This window comes from Chiloscyllium punctatum, chromosome 4 (genome assembly GCF_047496795.1).
Source record: "Chiloscyllium punctatum isolate Juve2018m chromosome 4, sChiPun1.3, whole genome shotgun sequence".
Classification (NCBI taxonomy): Eukaryota; Metazoa; Chordata; class Chondrichthyes; order Orectolobiformes; family Hemiscylliidae; genus Chiloscyllium; species Chiloscyllium punctatum.
Window position 1 is genome coordinate 108,158,669 of NC_092742.1, and position 26,238 is coordinate 108,184,906.

At 46.0% G+C, this 26,238-nt stretch overlaps 1 protein-coding gene across 2 annotated transcripts in view; it reads left to right on the forward strand.

The window, feature by feature from the left end:
• LOC140475957 (aldehyde dehydrogenase family 3 member B1-like) overlaps window positions 1-26,238 on the forward strand; it is a 175,387-nt gene that overhangs the window by 94,137 nt on the left and 55,012 nt on the right. For both annotated transcript variants that reach the window (XM_072567872.1, XM_072567873.1), the window contains one exon: window positions 11,242-11,628. In XM_072567872.1, coding sequence (XP_072423973.1) covers window positions 11,242-11,628 — 387 coding nt within the window. The remainder of the gene's footprint in view (window positions 1-11,241; window positions 11,629-26,238) is intronic.

Consider the following 26,238-nt stretch of genomic DNA (forward strand, 5'->3'; position numbering starts at 1 on the left):
CTCTGTGACACTGTGTCTCTGTGACTCTGTGTCTCTGTCACTCAGTGTCTGTGTGACTCTTTGACTCAGTGATTCTGTGACTCTGTGTCTCTTTGACTGTGCGACTCTGTGACTCTGTGGCACTGTGTCTCTGTGACTCTGTGACTCTGTTTCTGTTACTCTGTGTCTGAGTGTCTCTGTGACTGTGTGTCCCTGTGTCTCAGTGACTCTGTGACTCTGTTTCTGTTATTCTGTGTCTGAGTGTCTCTGTGACTCTGTGTCTCTGTCACTCAGTGTCTGTGTGACCCTTTGACTCGGTGATTCTGTGACTCTGTGTCTCTTTGACTGTGCGACTCTGTGACTCTGTGGCACTGTGTCTCTGTGAATCTGTGACTCTGTGTCTCTGTGACTCTGTGTCTCTGCGAATCTGTGACTCTGTGACTCTGACTCTATGTCTCTGTGACTCTGTGACTCTGTGTCTCTGTGATTCTGTGACTCTCTGACTAAGTGTCTCTCTGACTCTCTGACTCTCTGACTCTGTGTCTCTGTGTCTCTGTGGCTCTGTGACTCTGTGAGTCTGTGACTCTTTGTCTAAGTGTCTCTTTGTCTCTCTGACTCTGGGAGTCCGTGTCTCTCTGAGTCTGTGACTGTGTGTCTCTGTGATTCTGTGACTCTGTTACTCTCTGATTCTGTGACTCTTTGTCTAAGTGTCTCTTTGTCTCTATGATTCTGGGTCTACGTGTCTCTGTGACACTGTGATGATGCGATTCTGTGACTCTGTTACTCTCTGATTCTGTGACTCTTTGTCTAAGTGTCTCTTTGTCTCTATGATTCTGGGTCTACGTGTCTCTGTGACACTGTGACGATGCGATTCTCTGACTCTGTGTCTCTGTGACTCTTTGACTCTGTGATTCTGTGTCTCTGTGACTCTGTGACTCTTTGACTCTGTGATTCTCTGAGTCTGTGATTCTGTGACTCTGTGACTCTGTGATTCTGTGTCTCTGTGTCTCTGTGACTCTTTGACTCTGTGATTCTCTGAGTCTGTGTCTCTGTGACTCTGTGTCTCTGTCACTCAGTGTCTGTGTGACTCTTTGACTCAGTGATTCTGTGACTCTGTGTCTCTTTGACTGTGCGACTCTGTGACTCTGTAGCACTGTGTCTCTGTGAATCTGTGACTCTGTGTCTCTGTGACTCTGTGTCTCTGCGAATCTGTGACTCTGTGACTCTGACTCTATGTCTCTGTGACTCTGTGACCCAGTGTCTCTGTGATTCTGTGACTCTCTGACTAATTGTCTCTGTGTCTCTCTCTGACTCTCAAACTCTGTGTCTCTGTGTCTCTTTGGCTCTGTGACTCTGTGAATCTGTGACTCTTTGTCTAAGTGTCTCTTTGTCTCTCTGACTCTGGGAGTCCGTGTCTCTCTGAGTCTGTGACTGTGCGTCTCTGTGATTCTGTGACTCTGTCTCTGTGACTCTGGTACTCTGACGCTGAGTCTCTGTGTCTCTGTGACTCAGTGTCTCCGTGACTCTGTGTGTCTGTGACTATTTGACTCCGACACTATGTCTCTGTGACTCTGTGACTCTGTGATTCTGTGACTCTGTGTCTCTGTGATTGTGCGACTCTGTGACTCTGTGACACTGTGTCTTTGTGAATCTGTGACCCTGTGTCTCTGTGACTCTGTGTCTCTGCGAATCTGTGACTGTAACTCTGACTCTATGTCTCTGTGACTCTGTGTCTCTGTGATTCTGTGACTCTCTGACTAAGTGTCTCTGTGTCTCTCTGACTCTCTGACTCTGTGTATCTGTGTCTCTGTGGCTCTGTGACTCTGTGAGTCTGTGACTCTTTGTCTAAGTGTCTCTTTGTCTCTCTGACTCTGGGAGTCTGTGTCTCTCTGAGTCTGTGACTATGTGTCTCTGTGACTCTCTGACATTGTGACTCTGTGACACTGTGACTCTGTCTCTGTGATTCTGTGTCTCTGTGACTCTGAGACGCTGTGACTCTGTGCCTCGGTGTCTCTGTGACTCTGTGATTATGTGACTCTGTGATTCTCTGACTTTTTGACTCTGTGTCTCCGTGACTCTGTGGTTCTGTGACTCTGTGTCTCTGTGACTCTGTGACTCTGTGTCTCTGTGTCTCTGTTACTCTGTGTCTATGTGACTCAGTGACTCTGTTTCTGTTACTCTGTGTCTGTGTGTCTCTGTGACTCTGTGTCCCTGTGTCTCAGTGACTATGTGTATCTGTGACTCTGTGACTCTGTGTCTCTGTGACTCTGCGTCTCTGTCACTCAGTGTCTGTGTGACTCTTTGACTCAGTGATTCTGTGACTCTGTGTCTCTTTGACTGTGCGACTCTGTGACTCTGTTGCACTGTGTCTCTGTGAATCTGTGTCCCTGTGTCTCTGTGACTCTGTTAGTCTGTCTCTGTGTCTCTGTGACTCTGTATCTCTGTGATTCTCTGACTCTCCGTCTCTGCGACAAAGTGACTCTGACTCTGCGTCTCTGTGACTCTGTGAATATGTGACTTTGTGACTCTGTGTCTCTGTCTCTGTTACTCTGGTACTCTGACGCTGAGTCTCTGTGTCTCTGTGACTCAGTGTCTCTGTGACTCAGTGTCTCTGTGACTCTTTGACTCTGACACTATGTCTCTGTGACTCTGTATCTCTGTGATTCTCTGATTCTCCGTCTCTGCGACACTGTGACTCTGTCTCTGTGACTCTGGTACTCTGACACTGAGTCTCTGTGTCTCTGTGACTCAGTGTTTCTGTGACTCAGTGTCTCTGTGACTCTTTGACTCTGACACTATGTCTCTGTGACTCTGTGACTCAGTGATTCTGTGACTCTGTGTCTCTCTGATTCTGTGAGTCTGTGACTCTTTGTCTAAGTGTCTCTTTGTCTCTATGATTCTGGGACTATGTGTCTCTCTGAGTCTGTGACTCTGTGTCTCTGTGACTCTGTGGCTCTGTGACTCTTTGACTCTGTGATTCTGTGAGTCTGTGATTCTGGGCCTCTGTGTCTCTTTGACTCTGTGACTCCGTGACTCTCTGACTCTTTGACTCTGAGTCTTTGTGACTCTGTGACTCTGTGATTCTCTGAGTCTGTGATCTTGTGACTCTGTGGTTCTGTGACTCTGTGACTCTTTGACTCTGTGCCTCTGTGACTGTGTGATTCTCTGAATCTGTGACTCTGTTTCTCTATGGTTCTGTGTCTCTGTGACACTGTGTCTCTGTGTCTCTGTGACTCTGAGACGCTGTGACTCTGTGCCTCTGTGTCTCTGTGAATCTGTGACTCTGTGTCTCTGTGACTCTGTGTCTCTGCGAATCTGTGACTCTGTGACTCTGACTCTATGTCTCTGTGACTCTGTGACCCAGTGTCTCTGTGATTCTGTGACTCTCTGACTAATTGTCTCTGTGTCTCTCTCTGACTCTCAAACTCTGTGTCTCTGTGTCTCTTTGGCTCTGTGACTCTGTGAGTCTGTGACTCTTTGTCTAAGTGTCTCTTTGTCTCTCTGACTCTGGGAGTCCGTGTCTCTCTGAGTCTGTGACTGTGCGTCTCTGTGATTCTGTGACTCTGTCTCTGTGACTCTGGTACTCTGACGCTGAGTCTCTGTGTCTCTGTGACTCAGTGTCTCCGTGACTCTGTGTGTCTGTGACTATTTGACTCCGACACTATGTCTCTGTGACTCTGTGACTCTGTGATTCTGTGACTCTGTGTCTCTGTGATTGTGCGACTCTGTGACTCTGTGACACTGTGTCTTTGTGAATCTGTGACCCTGTGTCTCTGTGACTCTGTGTCTCTGCGAATCTGTGACTGTAACTCTGACTCTATGTCTCTGTGACTCTGTGTCTCTGTGATTCTGTGACTCTCTGACTAAGTGTCTCTGTGTCTCTCTGACTCTCTGACTCTGTGTATCTGTGTCTCTGTGGCTCTGTGACTCTGTGAGTCTGTGACTCTTTGTCTAAGTGTCTCTTTGTCTCTCTGACTCTGGGAGTCTGTGTCTCTCTGAGTCTGTGACTATGTGTCTCTGTGACTCTCTGACATTGTGACTCTGTGACACTGTGACTCTGTCTCTGTGATTCTGTGTCTCTGTGACTCTGAGACGCTGTGACTCTGTGCCTCGGTGTCTCTGTGACTCTGTGATTATGTGACTCTGTGATTCTCTGACTTTTTGACTCTGTGTCTCCGTGACTCTGTGGTTCTGTGACTCTGTGTCTCTGTGACTCTGTGACTCTGTGTCTCTGTGTCTCTGTTACTCTGTGTCTATGTGACTCAGTGACTCTGTTTCTGTTACTCTGTGTCTGTGTGTCTCTGTGACTCTGTGTCCCTGTGTCTCAGTGACTATGTGTATCTGTGACTCTGTGACTCTGTGTCTCTGTGACTCTGCGTCTCTGTCACTCAGTGTCTGTGTGACTCTTTGACTCAGTGATTCTGTGACTCTGTGTCTCTTTGACTGTGCGACTCTGTGACTCTGTTGCACTGTGTCTCTGTGAATCTGTGTCCCTGTGTCTCTGTGACTCTGTTAGTCTGTCTCTGTGTCTCTGTGACTCTGTATCTCTGTGATTCTCTGACTCTCCGTCTCTGCGACAAAGTGACTCTGACTCTGCGTCTCTGTGACTCTGTGAATATGTGACTTTGTGACTCTGTGTCTCTGTCTCTGTTACTCTGGTACTCTGACGCTGAGTCTCTGTGTCTCTGTGACTCAGTGTCTCTGTGACTCAGTGTCTCTGTGACTCTTTGACTCTGACACTATGTCTCTGTGACTCTGTATCTCTGTGATTCTCGGACTCTCCGTCTCTGCGACACTGTGACTCTGTCTCTGTGACTCTGGTACTCTGACACTGAGTCTCTGTGTCTCTGTGACTCAGTGTTTCTGTGACTCAGTGTCTCTGTGACTCTTTGACTCTGACACTATGTCTCTGTGACTCTGTGACTCAGTGATTCTGTGACTCTGTGTCTCTGTGATTCTGTGAGTCTGTGACTCTTTGTCTAAGTGTCTCTTTGTCTCTATGATTCTGGGTCTACGTGTCTCTGTGACACTGTGATGATGCGATTCTGTGACTCTGTTACTCTCTGATTCTGTGACTCTTTGTCTAAGTGTCTCTTTGTCTCTATGATTCTGGGTCTACGTGTCTCTGTGACACTGTGACGATGCGATTCTCTGACTCTGTGTCTCTGTGACTCTTTGACTCTGTGATTCTGTGTCTCTGTGACTCTGTGACTCTTTGACTCTGTGATTCTCTGAGTCTGTGATTCTGTGACTCTGTGACTCTGTGATTCTGTGTCTCTGTGTCTCTGTGACTCTTTGACTCTGTGATTCTCTGAGTCTGTGTCTCTGTGACTCTGTGTCTCTGTGACTCAGTGTCTCTGTGACTCTTTGACTCTGACACTATGTCTCTGTGACTCTGTATCTCTGTGATTCTCGGACTCTCCGTCTCTGCGACACTGTGACTCTGTCTCTGTGACTCTGGTACTCTGACACTGAGTCTCTGTGTCTCTGTGACTCAGTGTTTCTGTGACTCAGTGTCTCTGTGACTCTTTGACTCTGACACTATGTCTCTGTGACTCTGTGACTCAGTGATTCTGTGACTCTGTGTCTCTGTGATTCTGTGAGTCTGTGACTCTTTGTCTAAGTGTCTCTTTGTCTCTATGATTCTGGGACTATGTGTCTCTCTGAGTCTGTGACTCTGTGTCTCTGTGACTCTGTGGCTCTGTGACTCTTTGACTCTGTGATTCTGTGAGTCTGTGATTCTGGGCCTCTGTGTCTCTTTGACTCTGTGACTCCGTGACTCTCTGACTCTTTGACTCTGAGTCTTTGTGACTCTGTGACTCTGTGATTCTCTGACTCTGTGATCTTGTGACTCTGTGGTTCTGTGACTCTGTGACTCTTTGACTCTGTGACTCTGTGACTGTGTGATTCTCTGAATCTGTGACTCTGTTTCTCTATGTTTCTGTGTCTCTGTGACACTGAGTCTCTGTGACTCTGTGACTCTGTGACTCTGTGATTCTCTGACTCTGGGACTCTGTGACTCTGTGACTCTGTGACTCTGTGATTCTCTGACTCTGGGACTCTGTGACTCTGTGACTCTGTGATTCTCTGATTCTGGGACTCTGTGACTCTGTGACTGTGCGTCTCTGTGACTCTCTGACACTGTGACTCTATGTCTCCGTGAGTCTGTGTCTCTGTGTCACTGTTACTCTGTGACTCTGTGTCTCTGTGGCTCTGTGGCTCTGTGACTCTGTGTCTCTGAGTCTCTGTGACACAGCGTGTCTGTGACTCTGTGATGCTGTGACTCTGTGTCTCTGTGTCTCTGTGACACTGTGTCTCTATGATTATGTGTCTCTGCGACTGTATTACTCTGTGTCTCTGTGACTATGTGACTCTGTATCTCTGTGACTTTGTGACTCTGTGATTCTCTGAATCTGTCTCTCTGTCCCTGAGTCTCTGTGTCTCTGTGACTCGGGGACTCTATGTCCCTCCGAATCTGTGCCTCTTTGTTTCTGTGATGTGCTGAGCAAACAGTGGGAGAATCTCAGTTCGGAATGGAGACTGGGGGAAAGCCGAGACTGAAGGGAGACTGAGGGAGTGTGTGGACAGTGAAGGGAGGCTGAGGGAGTGTGTGGACAGTGAAGGGAGGCTGAGGGAGTGTGTGGACAGTGAAGGGGGACTGAGGGAGTGTGTGGACAGTGAAGGGGGACTGAGGGAGTGTGTGGACAGTGAAGGGAGACTGAGGGAGTGTGTGGACAGTGAAGGGGGACTGAGGGAGTGTGTGGACAGTGAAGGGAGGCTGAGGGTGTGCGTGGACAGTGAAGGGAGACTGAGGGAGTGTGTGGACAGTGAGGGGAGACTGAGGGAGTGTGTGGATAGTGAAGGGAGAATGAGGGAGTGTGTGGACAGTGAAGGGGGACTGAGGGAGTGTGTGAACAGTGAAGGGAGACTGAGGGAGTGTGTGGTCAGTGAAGGGAGAGTGAGGGAGTGTGTGGACAGTGAAGGGGGAGTGAGGGAGAGTGTGGACAGTGAAGGGGGACTGAGGGAGTGTGTGGACAGTGAAGGGGGACTGAGGGAGTGTGTGGACAGTGAAGGGGGACTGAGGGAGTATGTGGGCAGTGTAGGGAGACTGAGGGAGTGTGTGAACAGTGAAGGGAGACTGAGGGAGTGTGTGGACAGTGAAGGGGGACTGAGGGAGTGTGTGGACAGTGAAGGGGGACTGAGGGAGTGTGTGGGCAGTGAAGGGGGACTGAGAGAGAGTGTGGACAGTGAAGGGGGACTGAGGGAGTGTGTGGGCAGTGAAGGGAGACTGAGGGAGTGTGTGGACAGTGAAGGGAGGCTGAGGGAGTGTGTGGACAGTGAAGGGAGACTGAGGGAGTGTGTGGACAGTGAAGGGGGACTGAGGGAGTGTGTGGGCAGTGAAGGGAGGCTGAGGGAGTGTGTGGACAGTGAAGGGGGACTGAGGGAGTGTGTGGACAGTGAAGGGAGACTGAGTGAGTGTGTGGACAGTGTAGGGAGACTGAGGGAGTGTGTGGGCAGTGAAGGGGGACTGAGGGAGTGTGTGAACAGTGAAGGGAGAGTGAGGGAGTGTGTGGACAGTGAAGGGGGACTGAGGGAGTGTGTGGACAGTGTAGGGAGACTGAGGGAGTGTGTGGACAGTGAAGGGGGACTGAGGGAGTGTGTGGACAGTGAGGAGAGACTGAGGGAGTGTGTGGGCAGTGAAGGGAGACTGAGGGAGTGTGTGGACAGTGAGGGGAGACTGAGGGAGTGTGTGGACAGTGAAGAGAGGCTGAGGGAGTGTGTGGACAGTGAAGGGAGACTGAGGGAGTGTGTGGACAGTGAAGGGGGACTGAGGGAGTGTGTGGACAGTGGAGGGGGACTGAGGGAGTGTGTGGACAGTGAAGGGGGACTGAGGGAGTGTGTGGACAGTGAAGGGGGACTGAGGGAGTGTGTGGACAGTGGAGGGGGACTGAGGGAGTGTGTGGACAGTGAAGGGAGACTGAGGGAGTGTGTGGACAGTGAAGGGAGGCTGAGGCAGTGTGCGGACAGTGAAGGGAGACTGAGGGAGTGTGTGAACAGTGAAGGGAGACTGAGGGAGTGTGTGGACAGTGAAGGGAGACTGAGGGAGTGTGTGGGCAGTGAAGGGAGACTGAGGGAGTGTGTGGACAGTGAAGGGAGACTGAGGGAGTGTGTGGACAGTGGAGGGGGACTGAGGGAGTGTGTGGACAGTGAAGGGGGACTGAGGGAGTGTGTGGACAGTGAAGGGAGACTGAGGGAGTGTGTGAACAGTGAAGGGAGACTGAGGGAGTGTGTGGACAGTGAAGGGAGACTGAGGGAGTGTGTGGACAGTGGAGGGGGACTGAGGGAGTGTGTGGACAGTGAAGGGGGACTGAGGGAGTGTGTGGACAGTGAAGGGAGACTGAGGGAGTGTGTGGACAGTGAAGGGAGACTGAGGGAGTGTGTGGACAGTGGAGGGGGACTGAGGGAGTGTGTGGACAGTGAAGGGGGACTGAGGGAGTGTGTGGACAGTGAGGGGAGACTGAGGGAGTGTGTGGACAGTGAAGGGGGACTGAGGGAGTGTGTGGACAGTGAAGGGGGAGTGAGGGAGAGTGTGGACAGTGAAGGGAGACTGAGGGAGTGTGTGGACAGTGAAGGGAGGCTGAGGGAGTGTGTGGACAGTGAAGGGAGACTGTGGGAGTGTGTGAACAGTGAAGGGAGGCTGAGGGAGAGTGTGGACAGTGAAGGGAGACTGAGGGAGTGTGTGGACAGTGAAGAGAGGCTGAGGGAGTGTGTGGGCAGTGAAGGGAGGCTGAGGGAGTGTGTGGACAGTGAAGGGAGACTGAGGGAGTGTGTGAACAGTGAAGGGAGGCTGAGGGAGTGTGTGGACAGTGAAGAGAGGCTGAGGGAGTGTGTGGACAGTGAAGAGAGGCTGAGGGAGTGTGTGGGCAGTGAAGGGAGGCTGAGGGAGTGTGTGGACAGTGAAGGGAGGCTGAGGGAGTGTGTGGACAGTGTAGGGAGACTGAGGGAGTGTGTGGACAGTGAAGGGGGAGTGAGGGAGTGTGTGAACAGTGAAGGGAGGCTGAGGGAGAGTGTGGACAGTGAAGGGGGACTGAGGGAGAGTGTGGACAGTGAAGGGAGGCTGAGGGAGAGTGTGGACAGTGAAGGGGGACTGAGGGAGCGTGTGGACAGTGAAGGGAGACTGAGGGAGTGTGTGGACAGTGAAGGGGGACTGAGGGAGTGTGTGGATAGTGAAGGGGGACTGAGGGAGTGTGCAGACAGTGAAGGGAGACTGAGGGAGTGTGTGGACGGTGAAGGGAGGCTGAGGGAGTGTGTGGACAGTGAAGGGAGACTGAGGGAGTGTGTGGACAGTGAAGGGAGGCTGAGGCAGTGTGCAGACAGTGAAGGGAGACTGAGGGAGTGTGTGGACAGTGAAGGGAGACTGAGGGAGTGTGTGGACAGTGAAGGGAGACTGAGGGAGTGTGTGGACAGTGAAGGGAGACTGAGGGAGTGTGCAGACAGTGAAGGGAGACTGAGGGAGTGTGTGGACAGTGAAGGGAGACTGAGGGAGTGTGTGGACAGTGAAGGGAGGCTGAGGCAGTGTGCAGACAGTGAAGGGAGACTGAGGGAGTGTGTGGACAGTGAAGGGAGACTGAGGGAGTGTGTGGACAGTGAAGGGAGACTGAGGGAGTGTGTGGGCAGTGAAGGGGGACTGAGGGAGTGTGTGGACAGTGAAGGGAGGCTGAGGGAGTGTGTGGGCAGTGAAGGGAGACTGAGGGAGTGTGTGGACAGTGAAGGGAGACTGAGGGAGTGTGTGGGCAGTGAAGGGGGACTGAGGGAGTGTGTGGACAGTGAAGGGAGGCTGAGGGAGTGTGTGGGCAGTGAAGGGGGACTGAGGGAGTGTGTGGACAGTGAAGGGAGACTGAGGGAGTGTGTAGACAGTGAAGGGAGACTGAGGGAGTGTGTGGACAGTGAAGGGGGACTGAGGGAGTGTGTGGGCAGTGAAGGGGGACTGAGGGAGTGTGTGGACAGTGAAGGGAGGCTGAGGGAGTGTGTGGGCAGTGAAGGGGGACTGAGGGAGTGTGTGGACAGTGAAGGGAGACTGAGGGAGTGTGTGGACAGTGAAGGGAGACTGAGGGAGTGTGTGGACAGTGAAGGGAGACTGAGGGAGTGTGTGGGCAGTGAAGGGGGACTGAGGGAGTGTGTGGACAGTGAAGGGAGGCTGAGGGAGTGTGTGGGCAGTGAAGGGGGACTGAGGGAGTGTGTGGACAGTGAAGGGAGACTGAGGGAGTGTGTGGACAGTGAAGGGAGACTGAGGGAGTGTGTGGACAGTGAAGGGAGACTGAGGGAGTGTGTGGACAGTGAAGGGAGACTGAGGGAGTGTGTGGGCAGTGAAGGGGGACTGAGGGAGTGTGTGGACAGTGAAGGGGGACTGAGGGAGTGTGTGGGCAGTGTAGGGAGACTGAGGGAGTGTGTGGACAGTGAAGGGGGACTGAGGGAGTGTGTGGGCAGTGAAGGGGGACTGAGGGAGTGTGTGAACAGTGAAGGGAGACTGAGGGAGTGTGTGGACAGTGAAGGGAGACTGAGGGAGTGTGTGGACAGTGAAGGGAGACTGAGGGAGTGTGTGGACAGTGACGGGAGACTGAGGGAGTGTGTGGACAGTGAAGGGAGACTGAGGGAGTGTGTGGACAGTGAAGGGAGACTGAGGGAGTGTGTGGACAGTGGCGGGGGACTGAGGGAGTGAGTGGACAGTGAAGGGAGGCTGAGGGAGTGTGTGGACAGTGAAGGGAGACTGAGGGAGTGTGTGGACAGTGAAGGGGGACTGAGGGAGTGTGTAGACAGTGAAGGGAGACTGAGGGAGTGTGTGGACAGTGGAGGGGGACTGAGGGAGTGTGTGGACAGTGAAGGGGGACTGAGGGAGTGTGTGGACAGTGAAGGGAGGCTGAGGGAGTGTGGGGACAGTGAAGGGAGACTGAGGGAGTGTGTGGACAGTGAAGGGGAGTGAGGGAGAGTGTGAACAGTGAAGGGAGACTGAGGGAGTGTGGGGACAGTGAACAGAGATGTGTCATGTGTTGGGGTATGAATGGGGATTTGGGATGTGGTGGACAGTGGCATCCTGTATTGTCCTGTGCCCATAAGGGTGATGTTGGCGTGGGAGTCAGTGTCCCAGTTGAAGACTGGAAGAGGATGTGTACTGGCTGACAGGGCACAGTGGAGTGAGTCTGAATTGCCCTCCTCACTCACTGCTGGTGTACGAGGTCACTGTTCAGTTGTGTCTGTACCCAGGGAACGGCACGGTCGGGAAGCTGATCATGAAAGCGGCTGCGGAACACTTGACGCCTGTCACATTGGAGCTGGGAGGGAAAAATCCATGTTATATCGACCAGAGCTTTAGTCTGGAGAGCACGGTTCATCGCCTGGTCTGGGGCCGTTTCTTTAACACTGGCCAGTGCTGTGCCTCTCCAGACTATGTGCTCTGCTGTAAAGAGGTTCAGGAGCAGCTCGTCCCCGCCATCAAACAGTGTCTGAAGAGATTCTACGGGGAGGAACCGAAAGAAAGTGCCGACTATGGGAGAATAGTCAGCGATCAGCACTTTCACCGTCTGCAGCAACTCCTCAACGCTGGGCAGGTGGCGATAGGAGGCGACACTGATAAACAGGACCGATATTTCGGTAGGTATTACTGAGTCCTTGAGTTAAATATTGTGTCCCTGCCCCAGTCAGTATTACTGAGTCAGTGTATTAAATACCGTGTCCCTGTCCCAGTCTGTATTACTGAGTCAGTGTATTAAATACTGTGTCCCTGCCCCAGTCTGTATTACTGAGTCAGTGTATTAAATACTGTGTCCCTGCCCCAGTCTGTATTACTGAGTCAGTGTATTAAATACTGTGTCCCTGTCCCAGTCAGTATTACTGAGTCAGTGTATTAAATACTGTGTCCCTGTCCCAGTCAGTATTACTGAGTCAGTGTATTAAATACTGTGTCCCTGTCCCAGTCAGTATTACTGAGTCAGTGTATTAAATACTGTGTCCCTGCCCCAGTCTGTATTACTGAGTCAGTGTATTAAATACTGTGTCCCTGTCCCAGTCAGTATTACTGAGTCAGTGTATTAAATACTGTGTCCCTGCCCCAGTCTGTATTACTGAGTTAGTGAGTTAAATACTCTGTCCCTGTCCCAGTCAGTATTACTGAGTCAGTGAATTAAATGCTGTGTCCATGTCCAAGTCAGTATTACTCTGTCAATCAATTCAATATTATGTCCCTGTCCCTGTTCGGTGGAGTTGTGGACAGCGAAGAAGAATGTGGCAGGTTACAGCGCAATATAGATAAGTTGCAGAGCTGGGCAGAAAGGTGGCAAATGGAATTCAATGTAGCTAAGTGTGAAGTCATTCACTTTGGTAGGAATAACAAGAAGATGGATTACTGGGCTAATGGTAGGCTACTTGGTAGTGTGGATGAGCAGAGGGATCTTGGTGTCCATGTACACAGATCTCTGAAAGTTGCCACCCAGGTAAATAGTGCTGTGAAGAAGGCATAAGGCGTACTGGCTTTTATTGGTAGAGGAATTGAGTTCCAGAGTCCTGAGGTCATGTTGCAGTTGTATAAGACTCTGGTGCAGCCTCATCTGGAGTATTGTGTGCAGTTTGGGTCGCCATATTATAAGAAGGATGTGGAGGCACTGGAACGGGTGCAGAGGAGGTTTACCAGGATGTTGCCTGGTATGGTAGGAAGATCGTATGAGGAAAGGCTGAGGCACTTGGGACTTTTCTCATTGGAGAAAAGAAGGTTTAGGGGAGATTTGATAGAGGTGTACAAGATGATTAGGGGTTTAGACAGGGTTGACAGTGAGAACGTTTTTCCGTGTACGGAGTCAGCTGTTACTAGGGGACACAGCTTTAAATTAAGGGGTGGTAGGTATAGGACAGATGTTAGGGGTAGATTTTTTACTCAGCGGGTTGTGAGTCCATGGAATGACCTGCCAATATCAGTGGTGGACTCTCTCTCTTTATGGTCATTTAAGCGGGCATTGGACAAGTATATGGAGGTTATTGGGCTAGCGTAGGTTAGGTAGGCTTCGGTCGGCGCAATATCAAGGGTACTGCGCTGTATTTTCCTATTTTCTATGTTCTATGTTCAATGATTTGAATACGATGTTCCTGTACCAGTCTGTATTACTGAGTCAGTGAATTCAATACTGTGTCTCTGCCCCAGTCAGTATAACTGAGTCAGTGAATTAAATACTGTGTCTCTGCCCCACACAGTACTACTGAGTCAGTGTATTAAATACTGTGACTGTGCCCCAGTCACTATAACTGAGTCAGTGAATTAAATACTGTGTCTCTGTCCCAGTCAGTATTACTGAGTCAGTGAATTAAATACTGGTTCCCTGTTCCAGACAGTATTACAGAGTCAGTGAATTAACTACTATGTCCTGTCCCAGTTAGTATTACTGATTCAGTGAATTAAATACTGTGCCCTATCCCAGTGAGTATTACTGAGTCAGTGAATTAAATACTGTGTCCTGTCCCAGTCAGTATTACTGAGTCAGTGAATTAAATGCTGTGTCCATGTCCAAGTCAGTATTACTCTGTCAATCAATTCAATATTATGTCCCTGTCCCTGTTCGTAATCCTGTGTCAGTGAATTAAATACCATGTCCCTGTCCCAGTCTGTATGAATGAGTTAGTGAATTAAATAGTGTATCCCTAGCCCAGTCAGTATTACTGAGTCAGTGTATTAAATACTGTGTCCCTGTCCCAGTCAGTATTACTGAGTCAGTGTATTAAATACTGTGTCCCTGTCCTAGTCACTATAACTGAGTCAGTGAGTTAAATACTGTGTCCCAGTCCTAGTCAGTATGACTGAGTCAGTGAATTAAACACTGTGTCCATGTTCTAGGCAGTATTACTGAATCAGTGCATTAATTTATTGTGTACCTGTCCCACTCAGCATTACTGAGTCAGTGAGTTACATAGTGTGTCTCTGCCCCAGTCAGTATTACTGAGTCAGAGAATTAAATACTGTGTCCCTGTCCCAGTCAGTATTATGAAGTCAGTGAAGTATAATTTGTGTCTGTGTCCCAGTTTGTAGTACTGAGTCAATGAATTAACTCCTGTACCCCTGCCCGTGTCATTATTACTGAGTCAGTGATTTCAATACTGTGCCTCTGCCCCAGTCAGTATTACTGAGTCAGTGTATTAAATACTGTGTCCCTGTCCCTGTCAGTATTACTGAGTCAGTGAATTTTAAACTTTGTCCATGTTCCAGTCAGTGTTACCGATTCAGTGATTTGAATACAATGTTCCTGTCCCAGTCAGTATTACTGAGTCAGTGAAATAAATACTTTGTCTCTGACCCAGTCGGAATTACTGAGTCAGTGCATTAAATACTGTGTTTCTGCCCCAGTCAGTATTACTGAGTCAGTGAGTTAAATATTGTGCCCCAGTCTCAGTCAGTATTACTGAGTGAGTGAATTAAATACTGGTTCCCTGTTCCAGACAGTATTACAGAGTCAGTGAATTAACTACTATGTCCTGTCCCAGTTAGTATTACTGATTCAGTGAATTAAATACTGTGCCCTATCCCAGTGAGTATTACTGAGTCAGTGAATTAAATACTGTGTCCTGTCCCAGTCAGTAATACTGAGTCAGTGAATTAAATGCTGTGTCCATGTCCAAGTCAGTATTACTCTGTCAATCAATTCAATATTATGTCCCTGTCCCTGTTCGTAATCCTGTGTCAGTGAATTAAATACCATGTCCCTGTCCCAGTCTGTATGAATGAGTTAGTGAATTAAATAGTGTATCCCTATCCCAGTCAGTATTACTGAGTCAGTGTATTAAATACTGTGTCCCTGTCCCAGTCAGTATTACTGAGTCAGTGTATTAAATACTGTGTCCCTGTCCTAGTCACTATAACTGAGTCAGTGAGTTAAATACTGTGTCCCAGTCCTAGTCAGTATGACTGAGTCAGTGAATTAAACACTGTGTCCATGTTCTAGGCAGTATTACTGAATCAGTGCATTAATTATTGTGTACCTGTCCCACTCAGCATTACCGAGTCAGTGGGTTACATAGTGTGTCTCTGCGCCAGTCAGTATTACTGAGTCAGTTTATTAAATACTGTGTCCCTGTCCCAGTCAGTATTACTGAGTGAGTTAATTAAATACTGTGTCCCTGTCCCAGTCAGTATTTTGAAGTCAGTGAAGTATAATTTGTGTCTGTGTCCCAGTTTGTAGTACTGAGTCAGTGAATTAACTCCTGTACCCCTGCCCGTGTCATTATTACTGAGTCAGTGATTTCAATACTGTGCCTCTGCCCCAGTCAGTATTTCTGAGTCAGTGTATTAAATACTGTGTCCCTGTCCCTGTCAGTATTACTGAGTCAGTGAATTTTAAACTTTGTCCATGTTCCAGTCAGTGTTACCGATTCAGTGATTTGAATACAATGTTCCTGTCCCAGTCAGTATTACTGAGTCAGTGAAATAAATACTTTGTCTCTGACCCAGTCGGTATTACTGAGTCAGTGAATTAAATACTGTGTCTCTGCTCCAGTCTGTATTACTGAGTCAGTGAATTAAATACTGTGTCTCTGCCTCAGTCAGTATTACTGAGTCAGTGAATTAAATACTGTGTCTCTGCCCCAGTCTGTATTACTGAGTCAGTGAATTAAATACTGTGTCTCTGCCCCAGTCTGTATTACTGAGTCAGTGAATTAAATACTGTGTCTCTGCCCCAGTCTGTATTACTGAGTCAGTGAATTAAATACTGTATCTCTGCCCCAGTCAGTATTACTGAGTCAGTGCATTAAATACTGTGTGTCTGCCCCAGTCAGTATTACTGTGTTTGTGAGTTAAATACTGTGCCCCAGTCTCAGTCAGTATTACTGAGTGAGTGAATTAAATACTGGTTCCCTGTTCCAGACAGTATTACAGAGTCAGTGAATTAACTACTATGTCCTGTCCCAGTTAGTATTACTGATTCAGTGAATTAACTACTATGTCCTGTCCCAGTTAGTATTACTGAGTCAGTGAATTAAATACTGTGTCCTGTCCCAGTCAGTATTACTGAGTCAGTGAATTAAATACTGTCCTGTCCCACTCAGTATTACTGAGTCAGTGAATTAAATGCTGTGTCCATGTCCAAGTCAGTATTACTCTGTCAATTAATTCAATATTATGTCCCTGTCCCTGTTCGTAATCCTGTGTCAGTGAATTAAATACCATGTCCCTGTCCCAGTCTGTATGAATGAGTTAGTGAATTAAATAGTGTATCCCTATCCCAGTCAGTATTACTGAGTCAGTGTATTAAATACTGTGTCCCTGTCCCAGTCAGTATTACTGAGTCAGTGTATTAAATACTGTGTCCCTGTCCTAGTCACTATAACTGAGTCAGTGAGTTAAATACTGTGTCCCAGTCCCAGTCAGTATGACTGAGTCAGTGAATTAAACACTGTGTCCATGTTCTAGGCAGTATTACTGAATCAGTGCATTAATTATTGTGTACCTGACCCACTCAGCATTACTGAGTCAGTGAGTTACATAGTGTGTCTCTGCCCCAGTCAGTATTACTGAGTCAGAGAATTAAATACTGTGTCCCTGTCCCAGTCAGTATTATGAAGTCAGTGAAGTATAATTTGTGTCTGTGTCCCAGTTTGTAGTACTGAGTCAGTGAATTAACTCCTGTACCCCTGCCCGTGTCATTATTACTGAGTCAGTGATTTCAATACTGTGCCTCTGCCCCAGTCAGTATTACTGAGTCAGTGTATTAAATACTGTGTCCCTGTCCCTGTCAGTATTACTGAGTCAGTGAATTTTAAACTTTGTCCATGTTCCAGTCAGTGTTACCGATTCAGTGATTTGAATACAATGTTCCTGTCCCAGTCAGTATTACTGAGTCAGTGAAATAAATACTTTGTCTCTGACCCAGTCGGAATTACTGAGTCAGTGCATTAAATACTGTGTCTCTGCCCCAGTCTGTATTACTGAGTCAGTGAATTAAATACTGTGTCTCTGCCTCAGTCAGTATTACTGAGTCAGTGAATTAAATACTGTGTTTCTGCCTCAGTCAGTATTACTGAGTCAGTGAATTAAATACTGTGTCTCTGCCCCAGTCTGTATTACTGAGTCAGTGAATTAAATACTGTATCTCTGCCCCAGTCAGTATTACTGAGTTAGTGAGTTAAATTTTGTGCCCCAGTCTCAGTCAGTATTACTGAGTGAGTGAATTAAATACTGGTTCCCTGTTCCAGACAGTATTACAGAGTCAGTGAATTAACTACTATGTCCTGTCCCAGTTAGTATTACTGATTCAGTGAATTAAAAACTGTGCCCTATCCCAGTGAGTATTACTGAGTCAGTGAATTAAATACTGTGTCCTGTCCCAGTCAGTAATACTGAGTCAGTGAATTAAATGCTGTGTCCATGTCCAAGTCAGTATTACTCTGTCAATCAATTCAATATTATGTCCCTGTCCCTGTTCGTAATCCTGTGTCAGTGAATTAAATACCATGTCCCTGTCCCAGTCTGTATGAATGAGTTAGTGAATTAAATAGTGTATCCCTATCCCAGTCAGTATTACTGAGTCAGTGTATTAAATACTGTGTCCCTGTCCCAGTCAGTATTACTGAGTCAGTGTATTAAATACTGTGTCCCTGTCCTAGTCACTATAACTGAGTCAGTGAGTTAAATACTGTGTCCCAGTCCTAGTCAGTATGACTGAGTCAGTGAATTAAACACTGTGTCCATGTTCTAGGCAGTATTACTGAATCAGTGCATTAATTATTGTGTACCTGTCCCACTCAGCATTACCGAGTCAGTGGGTTACATAGTGTGTCTCTGCGCCAGTCAGTATTACTGAGTCAGTTTATTAAATACTGTGTCCCTGTCCCAGTCAGTATTACTGAGTGAGTTAATTAAATACTGTGTCCCTGTCCCAGTCAGTATTTTGAAGTCAGTGAAGTATAATTTGTGTCTGTGTCCCAGTTTGTAGTACTGAGTCAGTGAATTAACTCCTGTACCCCTGCCCGTGTCATTATTACTGAGTCAGTGATTTCAATACTGTGCCTCTGCCCCAGTCAGTATTTCTGAGTCAGTGTATTAAATACTGTGTCCCTGTCCCTGTCAGTATTACTGAGTCAGTGAATTTTAAACTTTGTCCATGTTCCAGTCAGTGTTACCGATTCAGTGATTTGAATACAATGTTCCTGTCCCAGTCAGTATTACTGAGTCAGTGAAATAAATACTTTGTCTCTGACCCAGTCGGTATTACTGAGTCAGTGAATTAAATACTGTGTCTCTGCTCCAGTCTGTATTACTGAGTCAGTGAATTAAATACTGTGTCTCTGCCTCAGTCAGTATTACTGAGTCAGTGAATTAAATACTGTGTCTCTGCCCCAGTCTGTATTACTGAGTCAGTGAATTAAATACTGTGTCTCTGCCCCAGTCTGTATTACTGAGTCAGTGAATTAAATACTGTATCTCTGCCCCAGTCAGTATTACTGAGTCAGTGCATTAAATACTGTGTGTCTGCCCCAGTCAGTATTACTGTGTTTGTGAGTTAAATACTGTGCCCCAGTCTCAGTCAGTATTACTGAGTGAGTGAATTAAATACTGGTTCCCTGTTCCAGACAGTATTACAGAGTCAGTGAATTAACTACTATGTCCTGTCCCAGTTAGTATTACTGATTCAGTGAATTAACTACTATGTCCTGTCCCAGTTAGTATTACTGAGTCAGTGAATTAAATACTGTGTCCTAATCGCAGTGAGTATTACTGAGTCAGTGAATTAAATGCTGTGTCCATGTCCCAGTCAGTATTACTGAGTCAGTGAATTAAATACTGTGTCCTATCCCAGTGAGTATTACTGAGTCAGTGAATTAAATACTGTGTCCATGTCCAAGTCAGTATTACTCTGTCAATCAATTCAATACTATGTCCCTGTCCCTGTTCGTAATCCTGTGTCAGTGAATTAAATACCATGTCCCTGTCCCAGTCTGTATGAATGAGTTAGTGAATTAAATAGTGTATCCCTGTCCCAGTCTGTATTACTGAGTCAGTGTATTAAATACTGTGTCCCTATCCCAGTCAGTATTACTGAGTCAGTGTATTAAATACTGTGTCCTGTCCCAGTCAGTATTACTGAGTCAGTGAATTAAATGCTGTGTCCATGTCCGAGTCAGTATTACTCTGTCAATCAATTCAATACCATGTCCCTGTCCCTGTTCGTACTGCTGTGTCAGTGAATTAAATACCATGTCCCTGTCCCTGTCTGTATGAATGAGTTAGTGAGTTAAATACTGTGCCCCTGACCCAGTCAGTATTACTGAGTTAGTGAGTTAAATACTGTGTCCCTGTCCCAGTCAGTATTACTGAGTCAGTGTATTAAATACTGTGCCTCTGCCCCAGTCAGTACTACTGAGTCAGTGAATTAAACACTGTGTCCATGTTCCCGGCAGTATTACTGAATCAGTGCATTAATTATTGTGTACCTGTCCCACTCAGCATTACTGAGTCAGTGAGTTACATTGTGTGTCCATGTCCCAGTCAGTATTACTGAGTCAGTGTATTAAATACTGTGTCCCTGTCCCAGTCAGTATTACTGACTCAGTGTATTATATACTGCGTCCCTGTCCCAGTCAGTATTACTAAGTTATTGAGTTAAATATTGCATCCACGTCCAAATCAGTATTACTGAGTCAGTGAATTAAATACTGTGTCTCTGCCCCAGTCAGGTATTACTGAGTCAGTGAATTAAACACTGTGTTTCTGTCCCAGTGTGTATTACTGAATTAGTGAATTAAATACAATGTCTCTGTCCAAGTTTGCATGAATGAGTCAGGGAATTAAATACTGCGCCCCTGTTCCAGTCTGTATTACTGATTCAGTGAAGTATAATTTGTGTCCATGTCCACGTTTGTAGTACTGAATCAGTGATTTAAATATTGTGTCCATGTCCCAGTCAGTATAACTGAGTCAGTGAATTAAATACTGTGTCCTGTCCCAGTCAGTATTACTGAGTCAGTGAATTAAATGCTGTGTCCATGTCCCAGTCAGTATTACTGAGTCAGTGAATTAAATACTGTGTCCCTATCCCAGTGAGTATTACTGAGTCAGTGAATTAAATACAGTGCTCCTGTCCCAGTCAGTATAACTGAGTCAGTGAATTAAATGCTGTGTCCATGTCCCAGTCAGTATTACTGAGTCAGTGTATGAAATACAGTGCTCCTGTCCCAGTCAGTATTACTGAGTCAGTGAATTAAATGCTGTGTCCATGTCCAAGTCAGTATTACTCTGTCAATCAATTCAATACCATGTCCCTGTCCCTGTTCGTACTGCTGTGCCAGTGAATTAAATACCATGTCCCTGTCCCTGTCTGTATGAATGAGTTAGTGAGTTAAATACTGTGCCCCTGTCCCAGTCACTATTACTGAGTCAGTGAATTAAATACTGTGTCCTGTCCCAGTCAGTAGTACTGAGTCAGTGAATTAAATGCTGTGTCCATGTCCCAGTCAGGTATTACTGAGTCAGTGTATTAAATACTGTGTCCCTGTCCCAGTCAGTATTACTGAGTCAGTGTATTAAATACTGTGTCCCTGCCCCAGTCTGTATTACTGAGTCAGTGTATTAAATACTGTGTCCCTGTCCCAGTCAGTATTACTGAGTCAGTGTATTAAATACTGTGTCCCTGCCCCAGTCTGTATTACTGAGTTAGTGAGTTAAATACTCTGTCCCTGTCCCAGTCAGTATTACTGAGTCAGTGAATTAAATGCTGTGTCCATGTCCAAGTCAGTATTACTCTGTCAATCAATTCAATATTATGTCCCTGTCCCTGTTCGGTGGAGTTGTGGACAGCGAAGAAGAATGTGGCAGGTTACAGCGCAATATAGATAAGTTGCAGAGCTGGGCAGAAAGGTGGCAAATGGAATTCAATGTAGCTAAGTGTGAAGTCATTCACTTTGGTAGGAATAACAAGAAGATGGATTACTGGGCTAATGGTAGGCTACTTGGTAGTGTGGATGAGCAGAGGGATCTTGGTGTCCATGTACACAGATCTCTGAAAGTTGCCACCCAGGTAAATAGTGCTGTGAAGAAGGCATAAGGCGTACTGGCTTTTATTGGTAGAGGAATTGAGTTCCAGAGTCCTGAGGTCATGTTGCAGTTGTATAAGACTCTGGTGCAGCCTCATCTGGAGTATTGTGTGCAGTTTGGGTCGCCATATTATAAGAAGGATGTGGAGGCACTGGAACGGGTGCAGAGGAGGTTTACCAGGATGTTGCCTGGTATGGTAGGAAGATCGTATGAGGAAAGGCTGAGGCACTTGGGACTTTTCTCATTGGAGAAAAGAAGGTTTAGGGGAGATTTGATAGAGGTGTACAAGATAATTAGGGGTTTAGACAGGGTTGACAGTGAGAACGTTTTTCCGTGTACGGAGTCAGCTGTTACTAGGGGACACAGCTTTAAATTAAGGGGTGGTAGGTATAGGACAGATGTTAGGGGTAGATTTTTTACTCAGCGGGTTGTGAGTCCATGGAATGACCTGCCAATATCAGTGGTGGACTCTCTCTCTTTATGGTCATTTAAGCGGGCATTGGACAAGTATATGGAGGTTATTGGGCTAGCGTAGGTTAGGTAGGCTTCGGTCGGCGCAATATCAAGGGTACTGCGCTGTATTTTCCTATTTTCTATGTTCTATGTTCAATGATTTGAATACGATGTTCCTGTACCAGTCTGTATTACTGAGTCAGTGAATTCAATACTGTGTCTCTGCCCCAGTCAGTATAACTGAGTCAGTGAATTAAATACTGTGTCTCTGCCCCACACAGTACTACTGAGTCAGTGTATTAAATACTGTGACTGTGCCCCAGTCACTATAACTGAGTCAGTGAATTAAATACTGTGTCTCTGTCCCAGTCAGTATTACTGAGTCAGTGAATTAAATACTGGTTCCCTGTTCCAGACAGTATTACAGAGTCAGTGAATTAACTACTATGTCCTGTCCCAGTTAGTATTACTGATTCAGTGAATTAAATACTGTGCCCTATCCCAGTGAGTATTACTGAGTCAGTGAATTAAATACTGTGTCCTGTCCCAGTCAGTATTACTGAGTCAGTGAATTAAATGCTGTGTCCATGTCCAAGTCAGTATTACTCTGTCAATTAATTCAATATTATGTCCCTGTCCCTGTTCGTAATCCTGTGTCAGTGAATTAAATACCATGTCCCTGTCCCAGTCTGTATGAATGAGTTAGTGAATTAAATAGTGTATCCCTAGCCCAGTCAGTATTACTGAGTCAGTGTATTAAATACTGTGTCCCTGTCCTAGTCACTATAACTGAGTCAGTGAGTTAAATACTGTGTCCCAGTCCTAGTCAGTATGACTGAGTCAGTGAATTAAACACTGTGTCCATGTTCTAGGCAGTATTACTGAATCAGTGCATTAATTATTGTGTACCTGACCCACTCAGCATTACTGAGTCAGTGAGTTACATAGTGTGTCTCTGCCCCAGTCAGTATTACTGAGTCAGAGAATTAAATACTGTGTCCCTGTCCCAGTCAGTATTATGAAGTCAGTGAAGTATAATTTGTGTCTGTGTCCCAGTTTGTAGTACTGAGTCAATGAATTAACTCCTGTACCCCTGCCCGTGTCATTATTACTGAGTCAGTGATTTCAATACTGTGCCTCTGCCCCAGTCAGTATTACTGAGTCAGTGTATTAAATACTGTGTCCCTGTCCCTGTCAGTATTACTGAGTCAGTGAATTTTAAACTTTGTCCATGTTCCAGTCAGTGTTACCGATTCAGTGATTTGAATACAATGTTCCTGTCCCAGTCAGTATTACTGAGTCAGTGAAATAAATACTTTGTCTCTGACCCAGTCGGAATTACTGAGTCAGTGCATTAAATACTGTGTTTCTGCCCCAGTCAGTATTACTGAGTCAGTGAGTTAAATATTGTGCCCCAGTCTCAGTCAGTATTACTGAGTGAGTGAATTAAATACTGGTTCCCTGTTCCAGACAGTATTACAGAGTCAGTGAATTAACTACTATGTCCTGTCCCAGTTAGTATTACTGATTCAGTGAATTAAATACTGTGCCCTATCCCAGTGAGTATTACTGAGTCAGTGAATTAAATACTGTGTCCTGTCCCAGTCAGTAATACTGAGTCAGTGAATTAAATGCTGTGTCCATGTCCAAGTCAGTATTACTCTGTCAATCAATTCAATATTATGTCCCTGTCCCTGTTCGTAATCCTGTGTCAGTGAATTAAATACCATGTCCCTGTCCCAGTCTGTATGAATGAGTTAGTGAATTAAATAGTGTATCCCTATCCCAGTCAGTATTACTGAGTCAGTGTATTAAATACTGTGTCCCTGTCCCAGTCAGTATTACTGAGTCAGTGTATTAAATACTGTGTCCCTGTCCTAGTCACTATAACTGAGTCAGTGAGTTAAATACTGTGTCCCAGTCCTAGTCAGTATGACTGAGTCAGTGAATTAAACACTGTGTCCATGTTCTAGGCAGTATTACTGAATCAGTGCATTAATTATTGTGTACCTGTCCCACTCAGCATTACCGAGTCAGTGGGTTACATAGTGTGTCTCTGCGCCAGTCAGTATTACTGAGTCAGTTTATTAAATACTGTGTCCCTGTCCCAGTCAGTATTACTGAGTGAGTTAATTAAATACTGTGTCCCTGTCCCAGTCAGTATTTTGAAGTCAGTGAAGTATAATTTGTGTCTGTGTCCCAGTTTGTAGTACTGAGTCAGTGAATTAACTCCTGTACCCCTGCCCGTGTCATTATTACTGAGTCAGTGATTTCAATACTGTGCCTCTGCCCCAGTCAGTATTTCTGAGTCAGTGTATTAAATACTGTGTCCCTGTCCCTGTCAGTATTACTGAGTCAGTGAATTTTAAACTTTGTCCATGTTCCAGTCAGTGTTACCGATTCAGTGATTTGAATACAATGTTCCTGTCCCAGTCAGTATTACTGAGTCAGTGAAATAAATACTTTGTCTCTGACCCAGTCGGTATTACTGAGTCAGTGAATTAAATACTGTGTCTCTGCTCCAGTCTGTATTACTGAGTCAGTGAATTAAATACTGTGTCTCTGCCTCAGTCAGTATTACTGAGTCAGTGAATTAAATACTGTGTCTCTGCCCCAGTCTGTATTACTGAGTCAGTGAATTAAATACTGTGTCTCTGCCCCAGTCTGTATTACTGAGTCAGTGAATTAAATACTGTGTCTCTGCCCCAGTCTGTATTACTGAGTCAGTGAATTAAATACTGTATCTCTGCCCCAGTCAGTATTACTGAGTCAGTGCATTAAATACTGTGTGTCTGCCCCAGTCAGTATTACTGTGTTTGTGAGTTAAATACTGTGCCCCAGTCTCAGTCAGTATTACTGAGTGAGTGAATTAAATACTGGTTCCCTGTTCCAGACAGTATTACAGAGTCAGTGAATTAACTACTATGTCCTGTCCCAGTTAGTATTACTGATTCAGTGAATTAACTACTATGTCCTGTCCCAGTTAGTATTACTGAGTCAGTGAATTAAATACTGTGTCCTGTCCCAGTCAGTATTACTGAGTCAGTGAATTAAATACTGTCCTGTCCCAGTCAGTATTACTGAGTCAGTGAATTAAATGCTGTGTCCATGTCCAAGTCAGTATTACTCTGTCAATTAATTCAATATTATGTCCCTGTCCCTGTTCGTAATCCTGTGTCAGTGAATTAAATACCATGTCCCTGTCCCAGTCTGTATGAATGAGTTAGTGAATTAAATAGTGTATCCCTATCCCAGTCAGTATTACTGAGTCAGTGTATTAAATACTGTGTCCCTGTCCCAGTCAGTATTACTGAGTCAGTGTATTAAATACTGTGTCCCTGTCCTAGTCACTATAACTGAGTCAGTGAGTTAAATACTGTGTCCCAGTCCCAGTCAGTATGACTGAGTCAGTGAATTAAACACTGTGTCCATGTTCTAGGCAGTATTACTGAATCAGTGCATTAATTATTGTGTACCTGACCCACTCAGCATTACTGAGTCAGTGAGTTACATAGTGTGTCTCTGCCCCAGTCAGTATTACTGAGTCAGAGAATTAAATACTGTGTCCCTGTCCCAGTCAGTATTATGAAGTCAGTGAAGTATAATTTGTGTCTGTGTCCCAGTTTGTAGTACTGAGTCAGTGAATTAACTCCTGTACCCCTGCCCGTGTCATTATTACTGAGTCAGTGATTTCAATACTGTGCCTCTGCCCCAGTCAGTATTACTGAGTCAGTGTATTAAATACTGTGTCCCTGTCCCTGTCAGTATTACTGAGTCAGTGAATTTTAAACTTTGTCCATGTTCCAGTCAGTGTTACCGATTCAGTGATTTGAATACAATGTTCCTGTCCCAGTCAGTATTACTGAGTCAGTGAAATAAATACTTTGTCTCTGACCCAGTCGGAATTACTGAGTCAGTGCATTAAATACTGTGTCTCTGCCCCAGTCTGTATTACTGAGTCAGTGAATTAAATACTGTGTCTCTGCCTCAGTCAGTATTACTGAGTCAGTGAATTAAATACTGTGTTTCTGCCTCAGTCAGTATTACTGAGTCAGTGAATTAAATACTGTGTCTCTGCCCCAGTCTGTATTACTGAGTCAGTGAATTAAATACTGTATCTCTGCCCCAGTCAGTATTACTGAGTCAGTGCATTCAGTACTGTGTTTCTGCCCCAGTCAGTATTACTGAGTTAGTGAGTTAAATTTTGTGCCCCAGTCTCAGTCAGTATTACTGAGTGAGTGAATTAAATACTGGTTCCCTGTTCCAGACAGTATTACAGAGTCAGTGAATTAACTACTATGTCCTGTCCCAGTTAGTATTACTGATTCAGTGAATTAAAAACTGTGCCCTATCCCAGTGAGTATTACTGAGTCAGTGAATTAAATACTGTGTCCTGTCCCAGTCAGTAATACTGAGTCAGTGAATTAAATGCTGTGTCCATGTCCAAGTCAGTATTACTCTGTCAATCAATTCAATATTATGTCCCTGTCCCTGTTCGTAATCCTGTGTCAGTGAATTAAATACCATGTCCCTGTCCCAGTCTGTATGAATGAGTTAGTGAATTAAATAGTGTATCCCTATCCCAGTCAGTATTACTGAGTCAGTGTATTAAATACTGTGTCCCTGTCCCAGTCAGTATTACTGAGTCAGTGTATTAAATACTGTGTCCCTGTCCTAGTCACTATAACTGAGTCAGTGAGTTAAATACTGTGTCCCAGTCCTAGTCAGTATGACTGAGTCAG